The sequence below is a fragment of the Bos indicus x Bos taurus genome, chromosome 13 (assembly GCF_003369695.1).
Source record: "Bos indicus x Bos taurus breed Angus x Brahman F1 hybrid chromosome 13, Bos_hybrid_MaternalHap_v2.0, whole genome shotgun sequence".
NCBI lineage: Eukaryota > Metazoa > Chordata > Mammalia > Artiodactyla > Bovidae > Bos > Bos indicus x Bos taurus.
The window spans coordinates 4525340-4548339 of record NC_040088.1 but is presented as its reverse complement, the minus strand read 5'-3'; the positions used below and the strand labels follow the sequence as shown (position 1 = coordinate 4548339).

At 55.1% G+C, this 23000-nt stretch overlaps 1 protein-coding gene across 1 annotated transcript; it reads right to left on the bottom strand.

Annotated features, from left to right (window-relative positions):
• Nucleotides 1-3119: 3119 nt before the first annotated feature.
• On the bottom strand, nucleotides 3120-22722 carry KCNG1 (potassium voltage-gated channel modifier subfamily G member 1). The gene is made up of 3 exons (XM_027558260.1): nucleotides 22520-22722; nucleotides 10381-11180; nucleotides 3120-7132 (listed from the first exon to the last, which is right to left on the bottom strand). Exons 2-3 carry the CDS (start codon nucleotides 11152-11154, stop codon nucleotides 6362-6364), a joined length of 1545 nt encoding a protein of 514 aa, XP_027414061.1. The 5' UTR covers nucleotides 11155-11180; nucleotides 22520-22722; the 3' UTR covers nucleotides 3120-6361.
• Between the last annotated feature and the right edge of the window lie 278 nt (nucleotides 22723-23000).

The window sequence follows — 23000 nt, the reverse complement described above, 5'->3', positions numbered from 1 at the left end:
AATAGCTACCCAATAATTCAGACCTGGGATGTAATCCTATTAGGCGTTCCCCTGCATTTTTAAAGGCAAGGCTAGTTGGTGGCTTTAAATTTATTCCAACAAATTTATTTATTTGCACATTTACTGGTTCTTTGGGTAAGTGGCAAGTTCTTTTCAGAAAAGAAAATGAAAAAATTTTGTGGGTTCTGTTTTATGTTTTCAGACTAACTCCCACAGTATCTTGTTATAATACATGGATGTTGGTGGAGGACCACATTCACAGGTGGAGGTGATTTCCAGGCGGAAATCATCAGGTGACCTTGGGTGGGGGTGGGTTATTTGCTTAGTCGTGGTGCCGGTAAACAGGAATAGATTATAATGAGACTCATGCCACCGTAGGTATGGACAAATGCGGTTGATGTGTGTATGTATTTTGTAGGCCTCTGTATAGAGTAAGGGATTCACAGATTCGTTTAGTCAGCAAATATTTATTGAGTACCTACTATGTGCCGGGAGCTATGACAGATGGTTGATACTGTTGTGAGGCCCTAGCCCTCCTGGAGCTGGTCATCTGGTGGAGAGACAAAGCCCAAGAGCAATAAATACATAAGGTATTGGATGATAACTAGGCTCATCGAGGAGGATGAAGCCAGTTTAGAGGCTGGGTGTTTTAAAGTATAGATTTTATTATTATTCAGGTATGGCGAGGCCAACAGGTCAGGAGACAATTGCCACTGAAAAGAGAGTTTATTATACTCATAGTTCCCCAAAGAAGGGTATGTCCCACATTGTGGGGGGCCATGTGGGGAAGAACCAGTTTCTGGTCAGAGGCAGAGGGAGGGGAAACTGTGGGCCAGAGCTTTGCTGTGGTTTCGAGAGAAGGAGTGGGCAAGGCAGGGTGAGCAGGCTCAGGACGGGCCAGTCTGAACAGTTGCAGTGAGCTCTGGTCATAGGGCTGTGCTTGGTGGTCTGATCTGGCGCTGGGGTGATTAGGACAGGTGGAGAGTGGCCTGGTGTGTGAGACCCCGAGAAGGGAGGTGGAAAGAGGTGGTTGAGGGTATGGCATCCAGGTTGGCTGCTTTGTATTTGAAAAGCACACTTGTGGGTGTGTGGTTCACCGTCTCTAGGAACTGGCCATCTCTGGGAGGAGCATCCCTGGGTCTGCCAGGCCCTGGATGTCCAAGCATCAGAATACAGCAGAGCCGTGGTCAGTACCCTGGGGCATGCTGGCAGCATGGTCTTTTGAGCAGGCTGCTGGCAGGAGGTCAGATACGGGCTCTCTGTTTAAGTGACGTCTGAGCAGAGACCCTAATGAGGAGAGAGGGGGCACGTGGATGTACCTTAGGGGAGAGCCGAACAGGCAGAGGAAACAGCAAGTGCAAAGGCCCTGAGGTTGGACCATGTTTGGCCTGTTCACTGAGTAAAGAGGTTGCTGTAAAAGGAGAGATAAGGAGACCAGGAGACCAGGTCAGGGAGATGAGGCTGAGAGAGACTCCGGCTTTGACTAAGTGGGATGGGACATCAGCTGGTTGGGGGGACACTCTACAGTGGGTGAGTGTGATCTGACTTGCATTCCAACAGGGCCCCTCTGCTGCTGTGCCGAAAACAGTTGGGAGGGGAGGCAGGCGAGCAGAGAAACCGAGGAGGGGGCTCAGGCAGCAGTCCATGTGAGAGGGGCTGGGGACCGGCCCACTGGAGCGGTTAAGTGGCCGAACTCCTCATACACATTAACAGGACTGGATGGGAAGACGGGAGAACACTGTCTTTTTTTTAGGAGGAACACTGTCTTTATTTTTTTTTCTGAAAGAAAATATAAGTAAGGCCATTTTATTAACAGCAAATGCAAATCTGAATGTAAACCATGCTTCCTTTAGTTGATGTCTTTTTTTTTTTTTTGCCACATCAAGCAGCTTACAGGATCTTAGCTCCCCGACTAGAGCTTGATTCCGGGCCCCAGCAGTGAAATCTGAGCCTTAAGCACTGGAATGCCAGGGGATTCCCAGCTCTCGTCTTTCCCCATGCTCGTACCGCCCTGGGCACCTGCACCCGAGCATCCCATATGTGCAGAAGTCTTTTTCACGTGCCCTTTCGCCAGTGACTTGCCGGCCCCTCTGTGCTGGGCGCCGAGTCCAGCTCTGCCGTTTGCTTGCTTGTTTTGTCCCCAGCTGCTCTGAGAGGGCCGGGCTCGGAGTGAGGTCTCTGGAAATGTTTGTTCAGAGTGTCCGCTGTGCAGACCTGAGTCTCCTCCCCGGGAGGAAGGCTGCTCCTGGGGGGCCGTGTTTCCGGGCTCACAGGCTCCCTCGACAGCTGGTGACATGCCCGGGGCCTCCCACCTCCGGGCTTTGCCTGCTGGGAAGGCTGCCCCGCCCACCCCTCCAGGTCCTCAGTGCGAGGTCACCTCCCCTGAGAGTCCCTCCCGACTGTCTTCGGGGCCCACTCTCCGCCTGTCCCTGGCCCCAGTCACTGTCTGCCGGCTCATCCTGTGCTCACCATCAGCAAGTGTTTTTTTCAATTCTCATTTCACTGTTTCTCTCGCTCTCCCCATCGCTGTGCGGGCCCCGTGAGGACGGGGGCCTGGTTCTGGAAGGTTCACTCTGGTAGGAAGAGGGGTTGGGGGCCATTCTGATCCCCTCCAAGGGGAAGGGGCCCGTGCCCAGCAGTGCGGTGCCAGGGACTATGGGCTTCTGCCTGCACTTCTTGGGACACGGGCTTGGGTGGCCGGAGCAGGGCCGCAGGAAATCCTGGGGGTCCAGGCAGGAAGCAAGGCGTGTGGGTCTGAGTTACACAAGTGCAAAGGCAGATCCTATCTTCGTGGTGATCACTGTGAGTTTGTAGAACATTGAACACTTTGGCCACCTGATGTGAAGAGCTGACTCATTTGAAAAGACTCTGATGCTGGGAAAAATTGAGGGCAGGAGAAGGGGACAACAGAGGATGAGATGGTTGGATGACATCACTAACTCAATGGACGTGGGTTTGGGCGGACTCTGGGAGTTGGTGATGGACAGGGAGGCCTGGCGTGCTGTGGTTCATCGGGACGCAAGAGTCAGACACAACTGAGCGACTGAACTGAACAGAATCTTGATTTAAAAATTACTGCGTTAAAATGATTTACCTTGATGACCAAGTTTTTTTTTTCCTTTTTTTTTTGCTTCCCCTAAATTCTGTGCCCAAGGTGAGAGATCCCAGCCCTGCTTAAAACGTGGGCCTGAGAATCTGTGTTGTGAAATCAACCTTCCTCAACTCCCACTGTGAGTCTTAGGGCAGCGCCGGGCTTAGCTGGAGAGGGGGGAATGTCCACGTGTCCTAAAAAACTAAGATACATTGGGGAAGTTCTGATTTGCCATTTCCTCCAGAGCAGTGACTGTCTCTACTCACTGTCCCCGGCTGTATGGAGCTAGTTGCCTGTATGGGGGTCAAAAGGAAGGCCCCATTAGGGCCAGGGGAAGAATTGGGCCCCTACTTCAATCAGAATGGCTTTCATTTAATCTGATTTATAGCTGGCTTTCTGCATCAGATTTCATATTTCTAAAAAAAAGAGTGGAAAAGCCACGATGGTCAAGTTGATGATGGTGTTAGAAGTGGCTAGTTAGCTGTCCTGAGGCCTTGGGATTCTTAATTTGAACCAAGGATCCTTAAGCCCCACTCTGGGCATGAAGTTCAGTATCTCGAGTATTTGTCCCTCAAGGGAGGCCTTGAGAGGTGCCCATGTTTGGGTCTCCACCTTGGCCACTGGCACAGACCAGAATCTGGGCAAGAAGATGCCAGAAGCCTGGACCCTCAGCTACCCCGGCTCCTCTTCTGTCCTTGGTGTGGTGGAGGCACAGCTCTCCTCCCAGCGAGGCCCATTCAAGGCTCCCCCAAACCCCACCATTTCCCCTCCCTGGAATCTTTCTTTAAAATTTAAATTCATTTATTTTTAATTGGAGGATAACGGCTTTACAATATTGTGACGGTTTCTGCCATTTATCAGCTTCTCCCTGGAGTTTTTAAAGGCTCTGTCTTAAATCTCTTCGTGTCCCATTTCTGTCTGTTTAGCATTTTCAGCTGTCTCCCATGTCTCTTAGCCACTTTGGAGTGGGGAGAAAGGTCATTCCATAAATCTAAGGTATTATTACTGTGACGGCAGTGCCCGATCGCTGTGACACCCGCCGGGCTGGGGACGGTAGAGCCAATTAGTCGGAAAACTTACTTTTCAGGCGTGCGCCACTGGAAGCAGGTGTCAGGGGAGACTTTAACGAGGCTCTCGTGACTTGTGTGATATTTCCAGCCTCCTTGTCTACTGTGCAGAGGAAGCCCTCGTCCAACCTCCCCGCCGGGGAATGAGAGAGAGACAGAGAGAGCGAGAGAGAGACATGGGGATGGGGAGCGCGAGAGGCGCCCAGAAGCCCCAGTATCCAGCGTTAACAGCGAACGCCTTTCCGCTTTCGGGCGGGCTTCCTGTTTCCCCTTCCTCTTCCACTCACTGCACGAGTGTTTGCTGAGCGCCGGCTGGGTGCCGGGCCCTGCGGTGGGTGCCGGGAGTCGCTGTGAGCTCTGTGGCCGAGTCCCTGCCATGTGCGCACGGGGCTCCCCGGGCACAGACCGCAAGGGAGGAGCAGAGAAGTGAAGGAGCGGCTCCAGGGCCCATCAGCGGGTGTGAGGACGCACTGGGTGAGGGAGACAGCGGAGGCCGGGCCGCTGGGGCGGACCCTGTACAGCGAGCGTGAGGGCGGCGGTGGGAGGAGCCAGCGCAGTGCGCTTCACGAAGCCTGCTCCCCGCAGAGGGACGTGATGTGTGAAGGCCCGCGGTGGGCAGGGCTGGGTGCTTCTACACCGCGGCGTGGAGGCCGCTGTGACTGAGTGGAGTGAGTGAGAGGCGCGGCGGGCGCAGGCAATGCCAGGCATTTGGGCGTCATTCTCAGCACGATGGATACACCTCTGTGGGTTTAGGCGGGACAGTGATGGGGCCAGATTTGCTTTGTTTACTTTATTGTTTTGGCTGTGTTGTGCGGCACGTGGGATCTTAGTTCCTTGACCAGGGATTGAACATGCTGTCCCTTGCGCTGGAAGCGCAGAGTCTTAACCACTGGACTGTCAGGGAAGTCTCGGGTTTATTTTAGAGCTTGCTTTCTGTAGCTGGCCCAGGGGAGGGGTGAAGAAGACAGCCACACTGCTGCAGCATCTGAGAGTGGAGGCAGGCATGTGACCCCCGCCTGGACGGGAAGCCCCTCCCCAGATGGGCACCAGAGGCCTCTGAACCCTGAGAGCAGAGCAGACCTGGTGGGCTGGCCTGGGGCTCAGGCCCTACCCCGAATCTTCCACACTACATGAGGTCGTGAGATGTTCCGGCCGGGTGGGTGCTCTGCGGGTCTCTGAGGGGCCCAGAGAGACCCTTGGGGGCTTCAGACTGTGTTCTCAGGTGGCCCAGAAAACTGAGGTCCATTTTCCCAAAGCATCAATCCAATGCAATCTAGGTTTACATTTAGATTTAGGTAAATGGTTTGAAGCATTTCCACCCCCCTCCCCCAAAAATTAAGATAAATGTGGCATAGAATAAAAAATGCACACTAATTTTTGAAGATAAAATGAAGTGACTTCACCTTTGTAGTCAGCAGGGCTGACTTGGTGTCCACTTCGCTGTTGGGGGTGCCTTAGGCGGAAAGTTTGAGAAACAGGCCTTAAGGTGCAAAAGAGGAGAAGAGGAGATGGGAGAGAAGGAAAAGGTGGGGAGGAAAGCCTCAGAGAGGGGAAGAATCGAAGAGATAGAAGAGTGAGGGGCTGTGGTATTTACCAGCAACTTCCCAAAGGTGTCTACCCTGTCTCTTTCCCCCAACCTCACGGGGCCTCACCGGGTAGGAAGGACCCAAGGAAAAAGGCTAACCCAATACTTCTGGTACCACACTGGCTGGCTTACTGGAAAGTGCCGTTTCCTCTCTTAACAGAGCCCCAGGGAAGGCTTTCTTCTCTTTTTCACCGGTTTTCTTTAATTGCACGCGATCCACACTCAAGACAGACTTGTAGCTGCTGTTTGTATTGTTCCCTAGGCAGCCCCACAAAGCGAGTCTTTGCTGGGCATGTTATTTACATGGTGGAAAGAACAAGCCATCTCCTCACTAGGGAAGGGCGTGGGGGCTGGGGCGGGGGGTGGGGGGGTACTGTCAGGACTGTGTGCTGGGCTTCACATCTGGACTTGGGGGACCAGGGACCCCCTGCCGGGGTGGGGCCATCTTCCCTGGGGCGTGGCTTGGTCCATCCCAGGCCAGGGCTGCGCTCAGAAGCAGCATGTGCCTTTGGAGGCTTCTGCAGCGATGGTGATAGCGTCAAGCCTCAGAGGGTGGGCAGGGCTGGGGAGCGGGGGGCGCATCCTGGCGGTGGCGGTGGCGAGGTGCGACCTCTGGATTCAGTTATTGTCTCTGGTGTCCGAGGAGGCACTTCCAAACAAGATGTCACTGTCGTGGGACATGCTGCTCAGCTGCGACTTGGTCTTGATGAGAAACTGGGTCCTGCGGAACATCACCCTCTCCTGCTCCTGCTTGAGCTCCAGGTAGGAGCGGGAGAAGGTGTGGAAGATGGAGGTCACGGGGAAGGCCATGAGGAGGATGCCGCTGAGGATGCTGCTGAGAGCCACCACCTGGCCGGGCGTGCTCCGGGGCACCATGTCGCCATAGCCCACGGTCGTCATGGTGATGACGGCCCACCAGTAGCAGGCAGGGATGCTGGTGAACTCAGGGCTCTCGGCCATCTCGTTCTCGATGACGTAGAGGAGCGGGGCGAAGAGCGCGATGGCCACGCAGAGGAAGAGCAGCAGGAGCCCGAACTCACGGGTACAGCGGCGGGCCGTGAGCCCCAGCGTCTGCAGCCCCAGCGAGTGGCGGGCCAGGCGCATGACGTACAGGATGCGCAGCGCACGCAGGACTCGCAGTACCAGCCCCACCTTGTCCAGGTAGCTGTTGCCCGTGCCGGGCTTGCGGCGGCCCGCGGAGGCGCCGTCCACCAGCAGGGTGACGTAGTAGGGCAGGATAGCCACCATGTCGATCAGCGTCAGCGGGCTCCGAAGGAACACGAACTTGTTGGGCGCCTGGATGAGCCGCAGGAGGAACTCGAGGGAGAACCAGCCCACGCACACGGACTCCACGATGAAGATGTTGCGGCACATCTGGGAGCACCGGCCCTGGGAGAGTGAGAAGTGGGGGAGGTCAGCGGTTCCACCGCGAGGAGCACGGGGCTCCGTCCTGGGGGGGCGGTGCTACCTGGGCCAGGGTGGTCTGGGCACTATGCCTGTCCCTGGGTCCCCTCTCTCCAGTTATACCCACTCCCTGGGCAATCCTGTGCAAGCCTGGAGCTTGAAGCATCTTCTCAACACTGACTACCCCTAATCTCTCTGCAGCCCAGACCTCACCCTTGAACTCCAGACTCCAAAGGAGCTGCCTCCTAGGGGGGGTCTGACAGGTGTCTCAAAGTTATCATGTCCCCAAACGAGCTCCTGACTTCTTTTTTCTTAAAATTTATTTTTATTGAGATGTAATTGACATATAACAAACACAAGGCATAGGGCGAGTTGATCTGACACATTTACGTATTGCGATACGAATACCACCAAGGGGCACGCATGCTCAGTTGCTTCTGTCATCTCTGACTCTTTGCAACCCTAATGACTGTAGCCCGCCAGACCCCCCTGTCTGTGGGATTCTCCAGGCAAGAATACTGGAGTGGGTTGCCATGCCCGCCTCCAAAATATGTTTTATAAGTTACTTATTTATCGTTTTTACTGTCTGTCTCAGCTCTGCTCACCTGTCCACCCTGCCCCAGAAGACTGTAGCCCTACAGGACAGGACACTTTGTGTATTGTTCACTCTCAGGCTCCAGTGCCTGGAAAGGCCTGGCACACCAGGATGATCTGTTACCAGGATGGATGGCAGAGCACTGGCCTGTCTTTAGACAGCGTGCCAAGTGAAGGCCAGGCAGGCAAAGCGAAACCAGGGGAGGTGGCCCAGGTTGGGTGGAGGCTCTGGGGAGCCTGGCCATCCTGCCTGGCACCCCCTGAGGGCTGTCCCAGGTGAACTCAGTCTTGAGGCTGCCTCATCCATTTTTTTAAGAGAAGCTGGAAATTTGGAGTTTTACATGAAATCTCCTGGGTTTTAAATGTTGTGACAATTTGATACAAAGAAAGCACTCCACATTTCATTCAGGCACATCTGTGCCTTTGCTGTGCAGGCTGTCAGGTTACTGCTCTGATCTGCAGCATGGGGGACCGTGCCCAGTTTAGACCTCAGCCTCAAAGGGGCTTGGCAGAGAGGAGGGCACACGTGGTTCTACCTGGGCATCTTGTCGGTTCTGGGGCACAGCTGGGTCTATCAGACTTGCCGTACTAGCTCTGTCTCTGGGAATACGTGAGAAGCTGGAGAGATGAGCTGATACTTGGTGAGGCTTTGAGGTCTCAGACTTCTGGACAGGAAGCCCCCTCCTCTGGGAAGCCTTCCTGGAGTACGTCCCTCCAAGTATCCCCAGCACAGTTGATGGGCCTCTCACAAGAGCCCTCTTGGCTTGTGCCCCATACTTATGGTTACGGGGCTGTCACCAAGGCTTGGAGCACCCTGAAACTCTGGTCACCCCGACTGCCCCCTGGAGCCTGAATACAGGAGGCACTCAAACACCTGCTCGGGTGAGACAGTGAACCCCACTGGCCCCCAAATGAAACTGAAGAACGACATTTTTACTGAGTCATGAAAAAGGCTGGGTATCTTCTTTTTTTTTTTTTAAGCAGGTATCAGAAGTTGAATAAAACTGTGGCTTTATTAGTATTTTCCTGGTAAAATCAGCGTTGCGTGTGTTGGGGCCAAGAAGAAATCAGCGCTAAGCACAGGTGCTTCCAGACGGGTCTCGGGTGACAAGCGCTGCTCTTTTTTGGGAGGGGCGTATAGTCCTCATGGTGAGTAATTCCTGAATGTGCAATGCCAGGCGCTGTTCTCATCGCTTCTCGTTCACTGAATCCCCCCAGCGCTATGAGGTGGGCCTGTTCACAACCTCTTCGACATGTCAGGAAACAGAGGCACAGAGAGGCTGAGTGACTTGTCTACAGAAGCACAGCCAGAGTGGACGAGGTGGGATTCAAATTCAGGCCACCTGGCTCTAACCCTGCCTGGTTCATCTACCCCTCATGGATCTCAAAGGTTCACTGTACTGATTGAGTGTTCATTTTACTGGTTGAGTATTTTCTTAACACTGGCTTTTAAAATTCAATGTATTCAAAAAGAAGTGTCAGAAACTCCCTGAGAGTTATAAATGTAACACTATTGCTACTTTCCCCACAATACTTATGTATGGAAAAACCCTCACGTGGTGAGTGGTTTTAATGTTAAATCAGAGGGTTCACATAAAACCCTTAGCACATGAGTGGTACTCAGCCAGTGCTCAATAAATGCTGGCTGGCATGATATTTATGTTTAGTTCATACTGCCATACCTATTTCTCCAGTGCCTACACAATTTGCACCTTCTAAACTTTTCAGTCTGTCTTGAGCCTTGCTTCTGGAACCCCTATGTGTGGGGAAAGGGTCCCAGAGATGGGTCTCATACAGACAGAGGCTGAGCTGAGGGGCTACATGAGGTCCCAGGCTGCCACGTGGGACCCATACTTCCATACTTAGGAACCCAGACTTCAGACTCAGTTAGACCTGGATTTGGGCAAGCTGCTTTCCCTCAGTGTTCTCAGCTGTCAGGTGGTTGTGGGAACACCTCCCATACTCGGATGCTGGAAAATTCGCTGGGGAAATAAGATACAGGCAGAGTGGCAGCCCAGCCTCTGGCTCCCATTAACTGCCGGTAAGTAAGTGGTATCCCTGAGAACTGGGCATGCACCCCATCATGCCCTGGAGTAAACACTTACGGGAACTCCCTTCTTTAACAGAAAGCAATGCTGGCTAATTGAGGTTGCCTGCACACACACACACACATCTATCAATGAACATCATATTCAGGACCCCAAAGAGCTTTCTGGGATCTTTTCATGTAAGGGAATTGGGAAGGCTGACAAAGGACGCAAGTTGGTGAAATAAATTTTGGTGGTGCACGTCACGTGCTCAGCTTGGAGCCAGGCACATCAAACATCGCCTCATCCTTCCATCCATCCATCCGTTCATTCAACAGAGTGGCTGAGTGCCTCTCCCATGCTGGACATTGTTGCGGTGGGCAGGGGGCACAGCGCAGACCTGAACAGGCTGTGGAGCTCAGGTCTGCATGTGGAGGAGGCCGACACACACGGAGACACATTTGTAAACACACGTAAACACAACGACGGACTGGGATGCTACTGAGCCAGTGCGGTCAGGGAAGGCTTCCTGGAGGAGGCGACAGGGCAGGCAGAGAGTGGTCCCTGCAGCAGCAGCCCCGTCCTCCCCCGGGGCAGGGGCGGGGCCCTTACCTGCTCCTCCTCCTCCCTCAGGCTGGGCAGCGTGCTGATGGAGAGGTTGACAGCTGTGACCGTGACAAAGAGCACCGACAGGAAGGCGAACACCTTGCCGGGCAGCCCCGAGTGCGGCCTTTCCACCATGTCGCGCAGCCGCCGCATGCAGCGGCCCAGGCGGCCCTCTTCCTCCGCGGGGCCCTCGCTGTCGGGGTCTTCGCTGTCCAGCGCGTCTTCCTCGTCCTCCCGCTCCACCGTCTCGGCGAACTCCTGGATCTTCTGCAGGTAGCGGCGCTTGCAGCAGCCGTCCAGGTGGTCCTCGGCGATGCCCCAGTAGAGCAGCTCCTCCTGGAAGGACAGGGCGCACATCTCCCGCAGCAGCCGCAGCTTGCCCGCCCGCAGGAAGGTCAGGATGGTGCCGAAGGCGCCCGGGTTGCGGTCGAAGAAGAACTCGTTGCAGGTGACGTCATAGTCGTCGCACACGTTGAGGATGTCGTCGAAGTTGGTGCAGGCCTTGAGCTGGCCCAGCCGCGTCAGCGGGAACTCCTCCAGCGTGGTCCAGGGCAGCGAGTACTTGATGCCGCCCACGTTGATGATGATCTGCCGCCTGCGGTCCTCGGGCTGGCCGCCTTGGCGGGGCTCGTCCTGCGGCCGCAGCCGCTGGGCCCGGCGGTAGAAGACGCCTTTGAGTGACTGGCTTTGGGGGAAGAAGGCTGGATGGAAGGAGGCATCCGACGTGCAGCTCAGAGCGCTGTAGTCGTAATCAGAATTGTCTCCCGGTAGGAGGGTCATTTTGAGCTTTCACATCCCTCTCTGGCCTGGGGTGGAGGGGAGAAGGGAGGAAAGAGCCTCAGTGACTCCCGAGTCTCTGGGGACAATGTGGATCCTGCAGCTAATTGCTGATATGGACCGCATTGTGTTTCCCCAGATTCACAGAGGGAAGCCCTAACCTCCAAGTGGATGGTGTTAAGAGGTGAGGTCTTTGGGAGGTCATCAGGTGTGGATGAGGTCAGGAGGGTGGAGCCCCCAGGGTGAGATTAGTGCCCTGATAAGGAGAGGAAGAGACAGCAGGGTCTCCTTTCTCTCCACCAAGTCAGGGCCTGGTAAGAAGGCAGCCAACCTGCAAGTTAGGAAGACAGCCCTCGTCAGAACCTGACCTGATCTCAGACTCCCAGCCCCCCAGATGGAGAGCAACCAACGTCTGTTATTTAAGCCTCCTGGTCTAGATACTCTGTTACAGCAGCTTGAGGGAAGATACTCAAGAGTCAGAAGAGCCACTCTATTGTTCAGCATCTCCTAAACTTTACCATTCCTCCATATCCACATTTTTTACACCATAAAAATGCACTGAGTACTACTGTAAGCCAGGAGTGGCTTCAAGCACTGGGAGTTTGCAGCCATGCATATAATCAGCTGTGGCCCCCAGCCCCACAGAGCTGACAGCCTACATCGGTACTGTTATTTACTTAACGTTTTAAGTTTGTCCAACTTTGGGGGATATTTATTTAGCTTGGAAAAGTAGTTTAGTGTGGACCAGAGGTTCTCAACCAGGCCTGATTTTGTCACCGGGGGACAGACGGCAATGTCTGGAGGCATTTTTGATTGTCATGACTAGGGGATGCTACTGGCATCGAGCAAGGATGCTGCTAAAAGTCCTATGGTCAGATCCCACAACAGAATTATCCTGCCCCCCATGTCCATAGTGTGAGGAGGGGCTCTGCTGTGGTGGTTATGAGCGTAGATTTTGCTGTTGAATGTCCTCATCTGCAAAATGGGTATAACCATACGATCTACTTTATAGGATTACTGAGAAGATTCAGGGAATTACATACCCAAGACCACTGAACACAGTATGTGGGACATGGTAGGTACTCAATACTTCCTGTCTACTATTTTTTTTATTACTTTATTATTCTGTTTTATTTTATTTTTTGGCTGCACCATGTGGCTTCTGGGATCTCAGTTTCCTGACTAGGGATCAAACCCGGGCCATGGCAATGAAAGCATGGAATCCTAACCACTATGCAACCAGGGAACTCCCACTGTTTACTGCTATTACAAGTATTAAAGGGACCGCCTGTATTTGTTCCATGCGTGGAAAACATATCACTTGCCATAAATCAGAGGCAATGTCAAAAAAATGCACAACTGTCACAACAGTGACATGTTTTGCTCGTGTGTCAGCAAACGTCATCTTGAGGACCCAGGACTGAATTGGACAGGCTTGCTCACTCCTCCAGGAAGCCCTCCTTGGCTCTTCCAGCTAAATCAAGTGTCATCCCTACCCACCCCCATTTATTGTCACCACACTTGCCACCTGTTTTAGAAGGATCTGTGTGCAAGCCTGGTTCCTTCAGTAGACTGCTTGCTCTCTGGGGGAAGAACGTGCTCTACTCATTTCTGAACCTCTGTATTCAGCAACATAAACGCTCCAAGAAATGCTCAACAAATAAGTACATTTCCTGTTGGTGAGGCCAATCCGATGAGGGCGAGGGCACTTCCAGGAAAGTGAGGTCAAAATCTCAGCTTACACAGACTTCTTCCTTCCCCGTCTTCAAAGCTAAGGGTTTGTGCCATTAGAATCAGATTGCTTATGCAGTCATAGCTCATGGGCTGCATTTGGTTTACAAATATTTTGCCTGGCTTGGAGAAGATTTTGAAAAATGGAGACATTTCATTTAAAAATTCATATATGTTTTTTGGGGGAAATCAGATTATCTGGCAACCTTCGCTTCAAATTCCAGCTGAGAAACGCCTGTCCCTCCGTAGGCAGGGCAGGTCTGCTACAATCCACTGTCGTCCCCACCCCTCCTTATTGTCTTCCTGACGCCCACTTTACTTCCCTTATGTGTGTTTCCTTCCTGGTCACTGTAGGCGCTTGAGTTTGACATCCCTAGATGACAGCAATAGAGCTCTCCAGAATTACGCTGATCTGGGGAAAAGTAGTGTAGTACGAGTCTACAATACTTGGATGTTATGGTTTTTCTTTTTACTCGGACTGCACCAGGTCTTATTTGCGGCATGGGGGATCTAGTTCCCCGACCAGGGATGGAACCTGGGCTGCCCACATTGAGAGTGCAGGGTCTTGACCACTGGATTGCCAGGGAAGTTCCAATACTTCGCTTTTAAGATTCACCCTCACTCCCCCGCCACCCCAGCTCCGTCACCCATGGGTGCAGTGGTGCCAGCCAAGCCTGTCAACTCCAAATGGAGATCAGCCAGCCAAGCCTGTCAACTCCAAATGGAGATCAGCCAGCCAAGCCTGTCAACTCCAAATGGAGATCCACTTCTGACGCCCGAGTGTCCATCCATGCTACCGGCATGTTCAGCGGAAACACACGCGGCTGCACACATATACACACAGCCCCGCGTGGGTGTGAAGCAGTGTGTCACAGGAGCCACGGAGGTTTCCACATCTGAGAGGGGCACCTTCCTAACAAAAATTCTTTCACAAACGCAAATCATCACTCCACTCATTTATCTCTGGGGCAAACTATCGTTTCTCAGCTCAAGTTTTGGAAAACTAGGGTACACCTGTGTTTGAAAAAACATGATCTGACTTTAAAGCGTTAAGAGTGTTTTTAACTTCACCTAAAATTGGAACTCATCTCCTTAGGCAGAGCCTGCCAGAATCCCTTGGAGGAGGAAGATGGCTTTTAGTGCCACAGCTTTTCAGCTATGCTGCTTCATCTTTGCCACTAAAGACAAGAGGGAAAACGACATTCCGTTTGGCAAGAATAGTGATGGAGGCACGGGAGCCTTCCTCTCATCCTGCAAACCCTGGAGAGCGCTTGTGAAACCCCACGTCTGTAATCACCTCTTTTCTTGCAGAATTTTTTTTTCAACCCTCCTCGCTTTCCCTCCAGCTGAAAGCTCCCCCAATTAGCAATTCCTTACTTTTTGTCTCGTGATCTGTATCAGCCGTGAGTCAAAGCCTCAGCCTCCTGCATGGAAAGTTGTCCTGTCTCAGAGACAAGTATGAAGAGGAGAGAAAAAGTTGCTTTGTGCAGGCTGCTTGTACACGGAGGGCCAGAGGACCCTGGGGAGGCTCAGATGCTGAATTTGCTCAAGAAGGGAGGGGCACGCTTGCCCTGAGCCTTTGGTCTTAGGGTTGTCCAGCCTGATGGGGGTGCGGGTAACAGTTCTGCCTGCTAGAATCTCTGGTAAGGTTCATAGAACAAACAGGCGCCAAAGTCCTGCTTCTGGAATATAAAGCTACTTTTCACTCAGTCTGCTATTACCCTCACGAAAAAGCTGAGTTTTAAAAATTTCGGTGTTAGGTCTGTGAGTTCTAGAGCATGGTGGGATCTAGTGATTCTGCCTCTTAGGGTCTATATGTCTACTTAGGAAGAGGAAGCTGTTTGAGAAAGGGGCTCCAATGGTGGGAATGAGAAGGAGGAGTCCTGAGGGAGCTCTCATTCATTCATTCATCCAACATTACCACGTGTGGGACGGGGCCAGGCCTGGAGGCACAGCGGAGGACCAGAGAGACCCAGTGCTGTCCTCATAGAGGAGACGTTCTAGTGGGGGACACAGCCTCTAAGTAAATACACAGATCATTGCAGGCCGTGATGAGTGTTGTGATGGAAACAACTAGGTGGCCAATGGGAAATGACTGGGGTGGGGGGTGGGGGGTCAACGCTAGCTGGAGGGACCCAGGAGGGCTTCTCAGGGGAGGGGACGCTGGGGCAGAGCCAGCCCTGGGAGGACCTGGGGAGCAGTGTCTCGGGTGGAGTTAGAAGAGCTTGCTCCTGACCTGGGAATGGGGCTGGATGGTCAGACACCGAAGTAAAGGCCAAGTGACCAGGCAGAGTGGGCGAGGGGAGGTGGGAGAAGACGAGCGTGTGGGGCCAGCAGGTGACAGAAGGGCTGGGTTTGTTCTTCGTGGGCCGGGCATCCTCTGGAGAAGTCCTAGGCTGGGCTGGGGAGACCACCTCTGTCTCTGGAAAGAGACCACCGAGGTTTGGACCAGTGGAGGGGTCTGGAGAATCGGAAGGATTTGGGGTGGGCTTTGGAGAGAGAGAGCTGAGGGGACTCATGCTGTGGGACGGGAGTGCGGTGAGGGGGAAGGACAGGACGAAGGGAGATCCCAGGGGTGCCATTCACCCAGGTGGCCGATAGGTGGCGCTAGGAGGCCCAAGTTAGAGGCAGCCTTCCGGGCTACAGGATGATGGAAGGAGAAATTGTGGGCCAATCAGAGACAGAGAGGTCAGGGATGGGGCCTCCCACATGGGTGATGGGTGGTATCAGAGCACCAGGGCCGACCTGATGATCATTGGGGAGGGGGAGGGGGAGCTCTGACCTGGCTGGGCTGGACGGGATGGGAGGGCCCGGCGAGCAGGGACATAGCAAAGCCCAGGGACATGGCAAAGCCCGGGGGCTGGTATTCCCTGGGCTCAGCGCCCAGCACCCACCCCCTTGCTGACGCTGCACATCGCCCCAGCCCTGAGTGTGGGTGCAGGTAGACACTCCTCCGCCCCTACCCAGCCCTGGCCAAAAGATGTCTGTATCCTTTTTCTGATTCCTGGAAGCAGTGACTATGTTAGCTTCTCTGGCAAGCAGGAATCAAGGTTACAGATGGAAATGAGGTTGCTAACCAGCTTCCTTTGAGGTGGGAAGATTTTCCTGGACTCTCTGGGGGCCCCATGCAACCACCAGAGTCCTTAAAAGATGGAAGAGAAAGGCAGGAGGGTGCATCAGAGTGATGAAACGCTGAGAAAGACCTGACTGGCCAGTGCTGGCTTTGACGATGGAAGGGGCCACGAGCCAAGGAAAGCGGGCAGCGTCTAGAAGCTGAGACAGACGGAGAACACTCTCCTCTGGGCTCTCCAGGAAGGAACGCAGCCTTTCCATGCCTTTATTTTAGCCCTGCAACACCCATTGCAGACCTCTGTTCTCCAGAATGTGAGGCAGTAAGTTTGTTTTGTTTTAATCCACTCAGCTTGTGGTGATGTGTCACAGTAACAATTGGAAACAAATACAGCCAGTGTTGAGAAAAAGCCGGTTAGACTCCAGCTTGGGAGTTGGGGGGTGGGGGGCAATTTGCTGACGACCTCAAGCTGGGGAAGCAGAAGAGCCTGCTAGCTCTGAAGTCAGGAGACCTGGGTTCAAGGTCTCGGGTGACTTTAAACAAGTCATGTTCTGCCTCTGAGATACAGTTTCCTTATCTGTAAAATGGGGATATTTGTTGCTCTGACCTCCTGGAGTTATGGTCAGGACTAAAGCAGAGGACACAGATAACACAGGTGCTTGGCCCAACGCCTGACCTGCAGGGGATCCTCAATGGGCCTGCTGTATTATTACTAGCTATGAGGGGGATCTGTCATTCTCCCGTCTTCCAGCCAAGGATGACTCCTTTCTTGACCTGATTAGGCAGGACTGGACCCCAGCATTGTCTGACCCCCCAGAGCCCACTGTGGGAGGGAATGCACTCATATGGCCTCTGGGAAAGCCTGAGGGGTATCGAGGGGAATGAAGGACGCTGGCGTCTGATGACCTGGGAATCCCACTCTTGGGTATATCCCTCAGACTTGGATCCACAGGGCTTATGACAGACATTGTCTGTAATATATTTGCACTCCAACTCTTGACTCAGGATCCGCTTCTGGGGACTCAGATGCAAGCAAGGAACAAGGCACAAGAATATATCTCGTGTTGCTTTGGCACTAGGAGGTCTCCCCGTGTCCCTCCCGGCGGTAGGGGAGATGAACAAGTGATGCAGATGGCAAAAGCCTGTAGATTCCGCAGGAACTGGAAGCAATGGATTAGATGCGGGTTTAGCAACACATTTAGATCTTAAAACATGGTCCCAAGTGGAAAAAAAAACAACAGAAGTTTATAGCACTTTGCTGTTTATGTAAATGGGCACACACACAACATTACATGTCTTACAAAGACTCGAGCACATGCAAGGATCTCTGTCAACCACAGGGAGGGTGCCTGGGAGGGCAGGGGGAGGGAATAAGCTTGGGGATTGGAACGAAGGGAACAGTGACTAAGACAGCCTGGTGATGCAGAGCGATATGAATTAAAGAGTGTGGTTAGCACCACCCTGGGTTTTCATCCAGGTTAGAGAAAAAGACGAGCACAAAAACTGTCACACCACTGGGTTTAGCATCTTCCTGGACTCAGCTGAGATACAGACCCCCAGGGCCCTCCCAAGACCCTCTCATCAGAATCCTTAAGGGGGGCCAGGAACCGTTATTTCTGAAGGCTCCCTGAGAGCCTGCTGATGTTTGCGAGAGGAAAGGCAGGGGCCAGGAAAGCTGGCAGGCTTTCCAAGTGCTCTGGGCTTCGGCTGCGAGCCCTCTGCCTGACTTCCCAGTCTCCCTGGGGTTCTGGAAGGCTCTGTGGGTCCTGCGCGAGGGGAGCCTCACTGGAAAAGTGGAGACCCTCTGGTTCATGAGAAAATCTGTCCGCTCTGGGGCTGCCTTGGTCGAACGCCCATTCGTGAGCCCACAGCTCCGCGGATTCTCCCCAGGCAGCTTCTCTTCCTCCTGGGAGAAAGATGACGTTCAGAAGCTGTGACAGAGGGCTGAGTATACATTTCCAAAGAGAGATGATCACTGAAGCCAGAAGGAGTTCTGAAGGGCAGCACCCCCACCTGGAGGCTGCTCTGTGGCCAGTGTGTGACTGGGGGTGGGGTGCAGGACCCGGGGGCGGGGGTAGGACTCCGGAGCGGGGAGCAGGGCGGAAAGAAGGTCTCTGACAGGGTGGGAGGAAGGTCTCCGTCAGGCTTGTCTGGCTGTTGCTGCTGCTTCTGCTGTTAACCTTTAGGCCTGATACAGCCATCTATACCCACCAAGTCACCGGCCCTCTTCCGGGCCCGTTTCCCCATACAGCAGGGACAAGCATGTTGACCTCACCAGGCTGGTGAATGGAGGTTTCACACCCATTTTACAGATGAGGAAACTGAGGCTTTGAACGGTGAAAACTCGTGACTCTGGTGGCAAGTGATGAAGCCAGGGTCCAATTAGGTCTGTGGGACTCTGAGCAAACCTCTTTGCATTCTACTGTCTCCCTGCATCGCTGGTTCCTGGTGGCGGAAGGGTGTCCAGTACCTCACCTCTATTTTCTAGGCACAAGCTTTTGAAGAGTCTTTGGGGATGGGGAGAAGCAGGCAATTGCCCATAGCTGGGGAAACATCCTTGGTCCTACCAGATATTTGCACAAGAGCAGAGTAAGGAATCAACAAAACTGGTTTCATCGAGTTCTGGGTTGCCATTTCAGTCTCTGGGCAGAACTCTCCTGTGGGGTAGCAGGCACCAAGCAGGGCTGAGCCTGTGGCCTCTGGACCATGATGCCTGGCCCACCGTTCACCAGCTGTGCAGCCTTCTGCAAATACCTTCACCTCTCGGTGCCTGGCTCCTTAGCTGTAAACTGGGGTGTCGTCCACTCGCCTGCTAAGTGCTTGGAGCCATGCCTGGTGCGTTAGAAGGGCCCCCTGTTTGCTAGAATGGCTTCTGGGCAGCATGCCTGGCACCTCACCTGCCTGCTCCCCTTCCCCACCCCGGCATTTCTTTCCTCAGAGGAGCAGTGTGAAGACAACATCGCCTTCCAGAGGGCGGGACCCCAGTGCCCGCTCTCCTCACCTGGCTGAAGCCAAGTGCCTCGCTCTGTGGGCCTCCGATTCCCCATCAGCCAACAGAAACTGGCCGCACAGGCCTGCGGTCGGCAGAAGGGTGGCTTCCCGAAGAGGCCCACGTCCCAGGCCCTGGATGGAACCTGGGAGTGTAACCTTACGTGGTGAAAGGCAGGGTGTTACTGCGATTAAACTGAGGAGCTGGAGATGGGGACACGGCCCGGGATCGACCGGTGGGCCCAGCGTCGCCATAAGAGTCCCTATCACAGGGAGGCAAGTCCACGGGGTCGAAGAGGGTCAGGCGTGACTGAGCAGCTGCCACTCAAGGGGATCAGAGTCGGAGATGAAAGAGACGTGATGGCAGACGCTGAGGCCGGAATGTGGTAAAGCCAGGAGCCAAGGACGCAGGGAGCCCCCAGAAGCTAGGAAAGGCAAAGGGAGGGCCTCTCCCTGCAGGAACACGGCCTTGCTGCCCGCTTGGTGTCAGCCCACTGAGGTCCATCTGGACTTTTGATCCCCCCAAACCGTAAGATACCAAGTTTGTGCTGCTTTAAGCCGCTACACTGTTAGGAGCATGTGGCAGGAAGAAACAAACCAACACAGTGCAACTTTCTTTAAAAAAACAAAAAAGCATTTTTTCCCTGAGCTCCTCAGGCTTTGGTTTCTGTCTCTCCTCCCCACACTTGCCAACCCGTGTCATTCCTTAATCCCGAGCGGGTTTTGAGGGGACTCCAGCGGTCTCTCCCTGCAGTCCTTCCCCTGCCGGGGGAGTTTCATCTGTCATGGTCAGGGTTCCTGGCTGGGCTGACTCAGAGGCGGATCATGCTGCATTAATCCTCAATTAGACCGTTAATCAAAACGGATCCAGCCGTTAGGCTGGCCCAGGCCCTGGCACACTGGATCCCTGTGAAATGCTGTGCCTGCGTAGGAAATTCATCTTCCCTGATGCTCTCCTGTCCATGCTCATTACAGTCCAAGTGGGCTGGCCCCCACCCCTGCTTCCAGTGAGCAGGGGCCTCAGTCACTGGGGTTGGGGGATACTTGCTGGGAGCTGGGCTCTCTCCTCCATCCCACCTGCCCCCTAAGAGGGAACATCCAGAGACCCCCATCCCCCACCCCCAGACAGAGGCAGCCTCTGGAAAAATGTTCCTCTGGCAAAATAAAAACACACACACACTTGCCTTCTACCAGGAGCTTTGGGGCAGGAGCCAGGGGGTCCTTCTCTGTTTGACCCCCGGCGGCCTCTTGATTCGGGAACACAGGGGTAAGTGGAGGCACAGGCTCGGGGAGCAGCGGGGCGGGGACACCTATTTAAGTAATCCTTCGCTTCTCGTTCCCTAAGTGTTGAGGCCATGTGTCTGCGGTCAGCTGCGGTGGGACGGAGCAGGGAAGGAGAGGCGGTGTGCCCCGTGAGGCGGTCATTTGGCTCCTACCTGGACCACCATGACTCCTGAGTGGATTCTGTCAGTCAGATACTGTCTGCTAGGGAACAAAAACGGCCAGGAGGGACTAGAGCTGGCAGCCAGACTTCCTTGCCTCCCCCTTTGTATCAACTCTCTTTTAGATTGGCTTTTCCAGCCGCCATTTTCCAACCATGGGGCTCCATCTTTGGGTTTAGTGAGCCAACCAAGGGTGGATTTCCAGACCCTCTATCTCCGGCCACCGGAAACGTTGACTCTGCCTCACATATTCGGAAAGGGGACGTGGAGAAAAGACGGCCAGGTCAAGACGCCTAAGAGTGCCCCGGGGGTTGACTCCTCAGACCTGGTTGGAGTCTCTCAGGCCTGCATCCAGGCCACATCTCTGGGCCCTTCTGTTCTCTGGGGCATCGTCCTCACCCTCGCCACAGCCCAGCTGTGTGGGGTGCAGGGGGTTCAAAGTGGCGGTGGGATGGGAGCCTGACTCCCAGATCTGCCCCCCTCAGACTCCAGGGCTTCCCTCGCCTGGCCCTCAAGGCTTGGGACGCAGATCAAGGCTGTACCCTCACAGCCCCTGTGGGTTTGAGTGTGTCCATGACAGACATCTTTCCACTGGAATGGGCTCTTAGGGAATGACAGATGAAGGCAGTCCCCAGGAGCCATCATCACCTGCCTTTCAGATGCGCCTTCCCTCCCTTCCTGCTTGGTGGGTGCCTCTGCAGAGCTCCGGATCGGAGGACACAGGGTCAAGCTCATCTGAGAAGTCCACCCAAGAAAGCCGGCGCATGCCCTGGCTCCGGCCCTGGGGCTGGGTCGCCAGCAGTGCCAAACCTGCCTTGGAAACGTGAGCGGGTGAGGCTCCCCGGAGCGACTCTGACTGTGCTGTCATGCGTGTGGGTATCAAACACGCCCTAGTGAATAAACCTCGGCTCAGATTCTCGGAGTCAGGAGAAGCCACCCTCCTCAACACACGCGATGAATCAGAGCGGTTCCGGCTCCCTTCTTTCACCTCCCCTGCGTTTATCTTGAGGGGTCAGCAAAGGGGGTCTCTGCAACTGCCTCGTTCACCCTGCTGACTCTGATGCCTGGCACCCTGGATGTGCTTATGGACAGCAAGTGCTTCAGGAGACGCCTGCTGAATGGACAACTTCTGTAGTACACCCCGTTGGTGGGAGCCTGCCTTCATCAGTATGGTTAGATGGGCTTCTCTCAATCCTCCTCCCCATTAAAACCCTCCCCCTAAGGAGCTTTCTAAATGCCTTTTCTTCCTATCCAACAACCTATTCCAGCCTCCCTCCTCCCCCTGAGAATGAATGCAGTAGATGAACCAAGGAAAGGCCATTCTGCAAGCTGTCCAGTGACCTGCTTGTACACAGGGGGGTGAGGGGTGTTCTCTCCAAGCTGCAAGCCAGCTCCATCCTCTCCTGCCCCACATCCCATCCCTCTCCTGCCTGGCTCTCTCCCCAGCACAGCGCCTCAATAACTGTTAGTGAAATAACGAACCCCTGAGATTTGGCAAGGGAGATGCACATAGTAGGCGCTCAACCCGTCTCCCAACCAACCCGTGAATGAATGAAGGAGCTTCCCTCCTTTCTCTCCTCACCCAAAGATTCCATTCAGGCTGAGCCCCTTCTGGGTAGGGAGCGCCCCCCGAGGGTGAGGAGGCCACCTTCCCCTCCAAGGAAGAGTTGTCTCAAGAGTCCCCAGCGCCTAGCACACAGTGGGCTCTCAATAAAAGCTCGTGGCCCTGATGAACAACTCAATAAAGCCCGCTGACCGAGGCCCCACTGTACCTAAGGACGGAGTGAATGAGCGGGTGACAGACGGACCCCCCCCACCCCCCTCCATCAACCTCTCCCCAACACCCCCTCCTCCGCGGATCCTCCTGCGAGACGGCGAGAAACCCCGGCCACAGCTGGGGTGCGGCCCCCGCCCTGTCATTTCGCGCGCCGGGGGACCCCAGGGAAGCGCAGAAGCCGGACCCGCAGGGTGACCGCCGCGCGCAGCTGCTCCCGGGTCCCCTGTCGCCCCATACCGCCCCCCTCGGCGTCCTTCCGGGTCCCCGTAGGGGCCACAGCTACGTGCGGCTCCCCCCGCCCGGGCCCGAGTCCGCCCGCCCGGCGGCGCCCGGCGGGGCTGCAGCGCGCCAGGGTCCCACCTCAAGTTCTCGGCAAGGCGTCCCCGCCGCGGAGTTGGCCGGGCCGCGGCTCGCGTCCCCCGGCGGCCGGCGGGTCCCGGCGAGGACGCGACCAGGGGCTGGAAGCCGCCCGCGCCGCCTCCCGGAGCGGCCGGCCAACTTCGGCCCCCGGGCCCCGCTCGGCTCCAGCACCCGGATCGAGGGCCGCCCGCCTGTGCCTCCCGGTCCCCGCCGGGCTCCGAGTGCGCCGGGAGCGCCGCGCGGCCGCCGCCGAGGGAGGGAGGGAGCGGGGCGGGAGGCGGGCCGGAGGGAGGGGCGGGGCGCGGGGCGGGGAGCGCGGGCGGCGGCGGGGAGCGCTGGGGGCACGCGGCGCCCGCCCGGGGTGTCCGGGCGGCCCAGCGCCGGGCCTCCGCCCTCGGGCGCAGCGCGCAGCGCCGGGCTCCCTCCGAGCCTCCGCCCGGGCCGCCCGCGCCGAGCGCCCGGCCGCCGCCCTCTCCGCCTT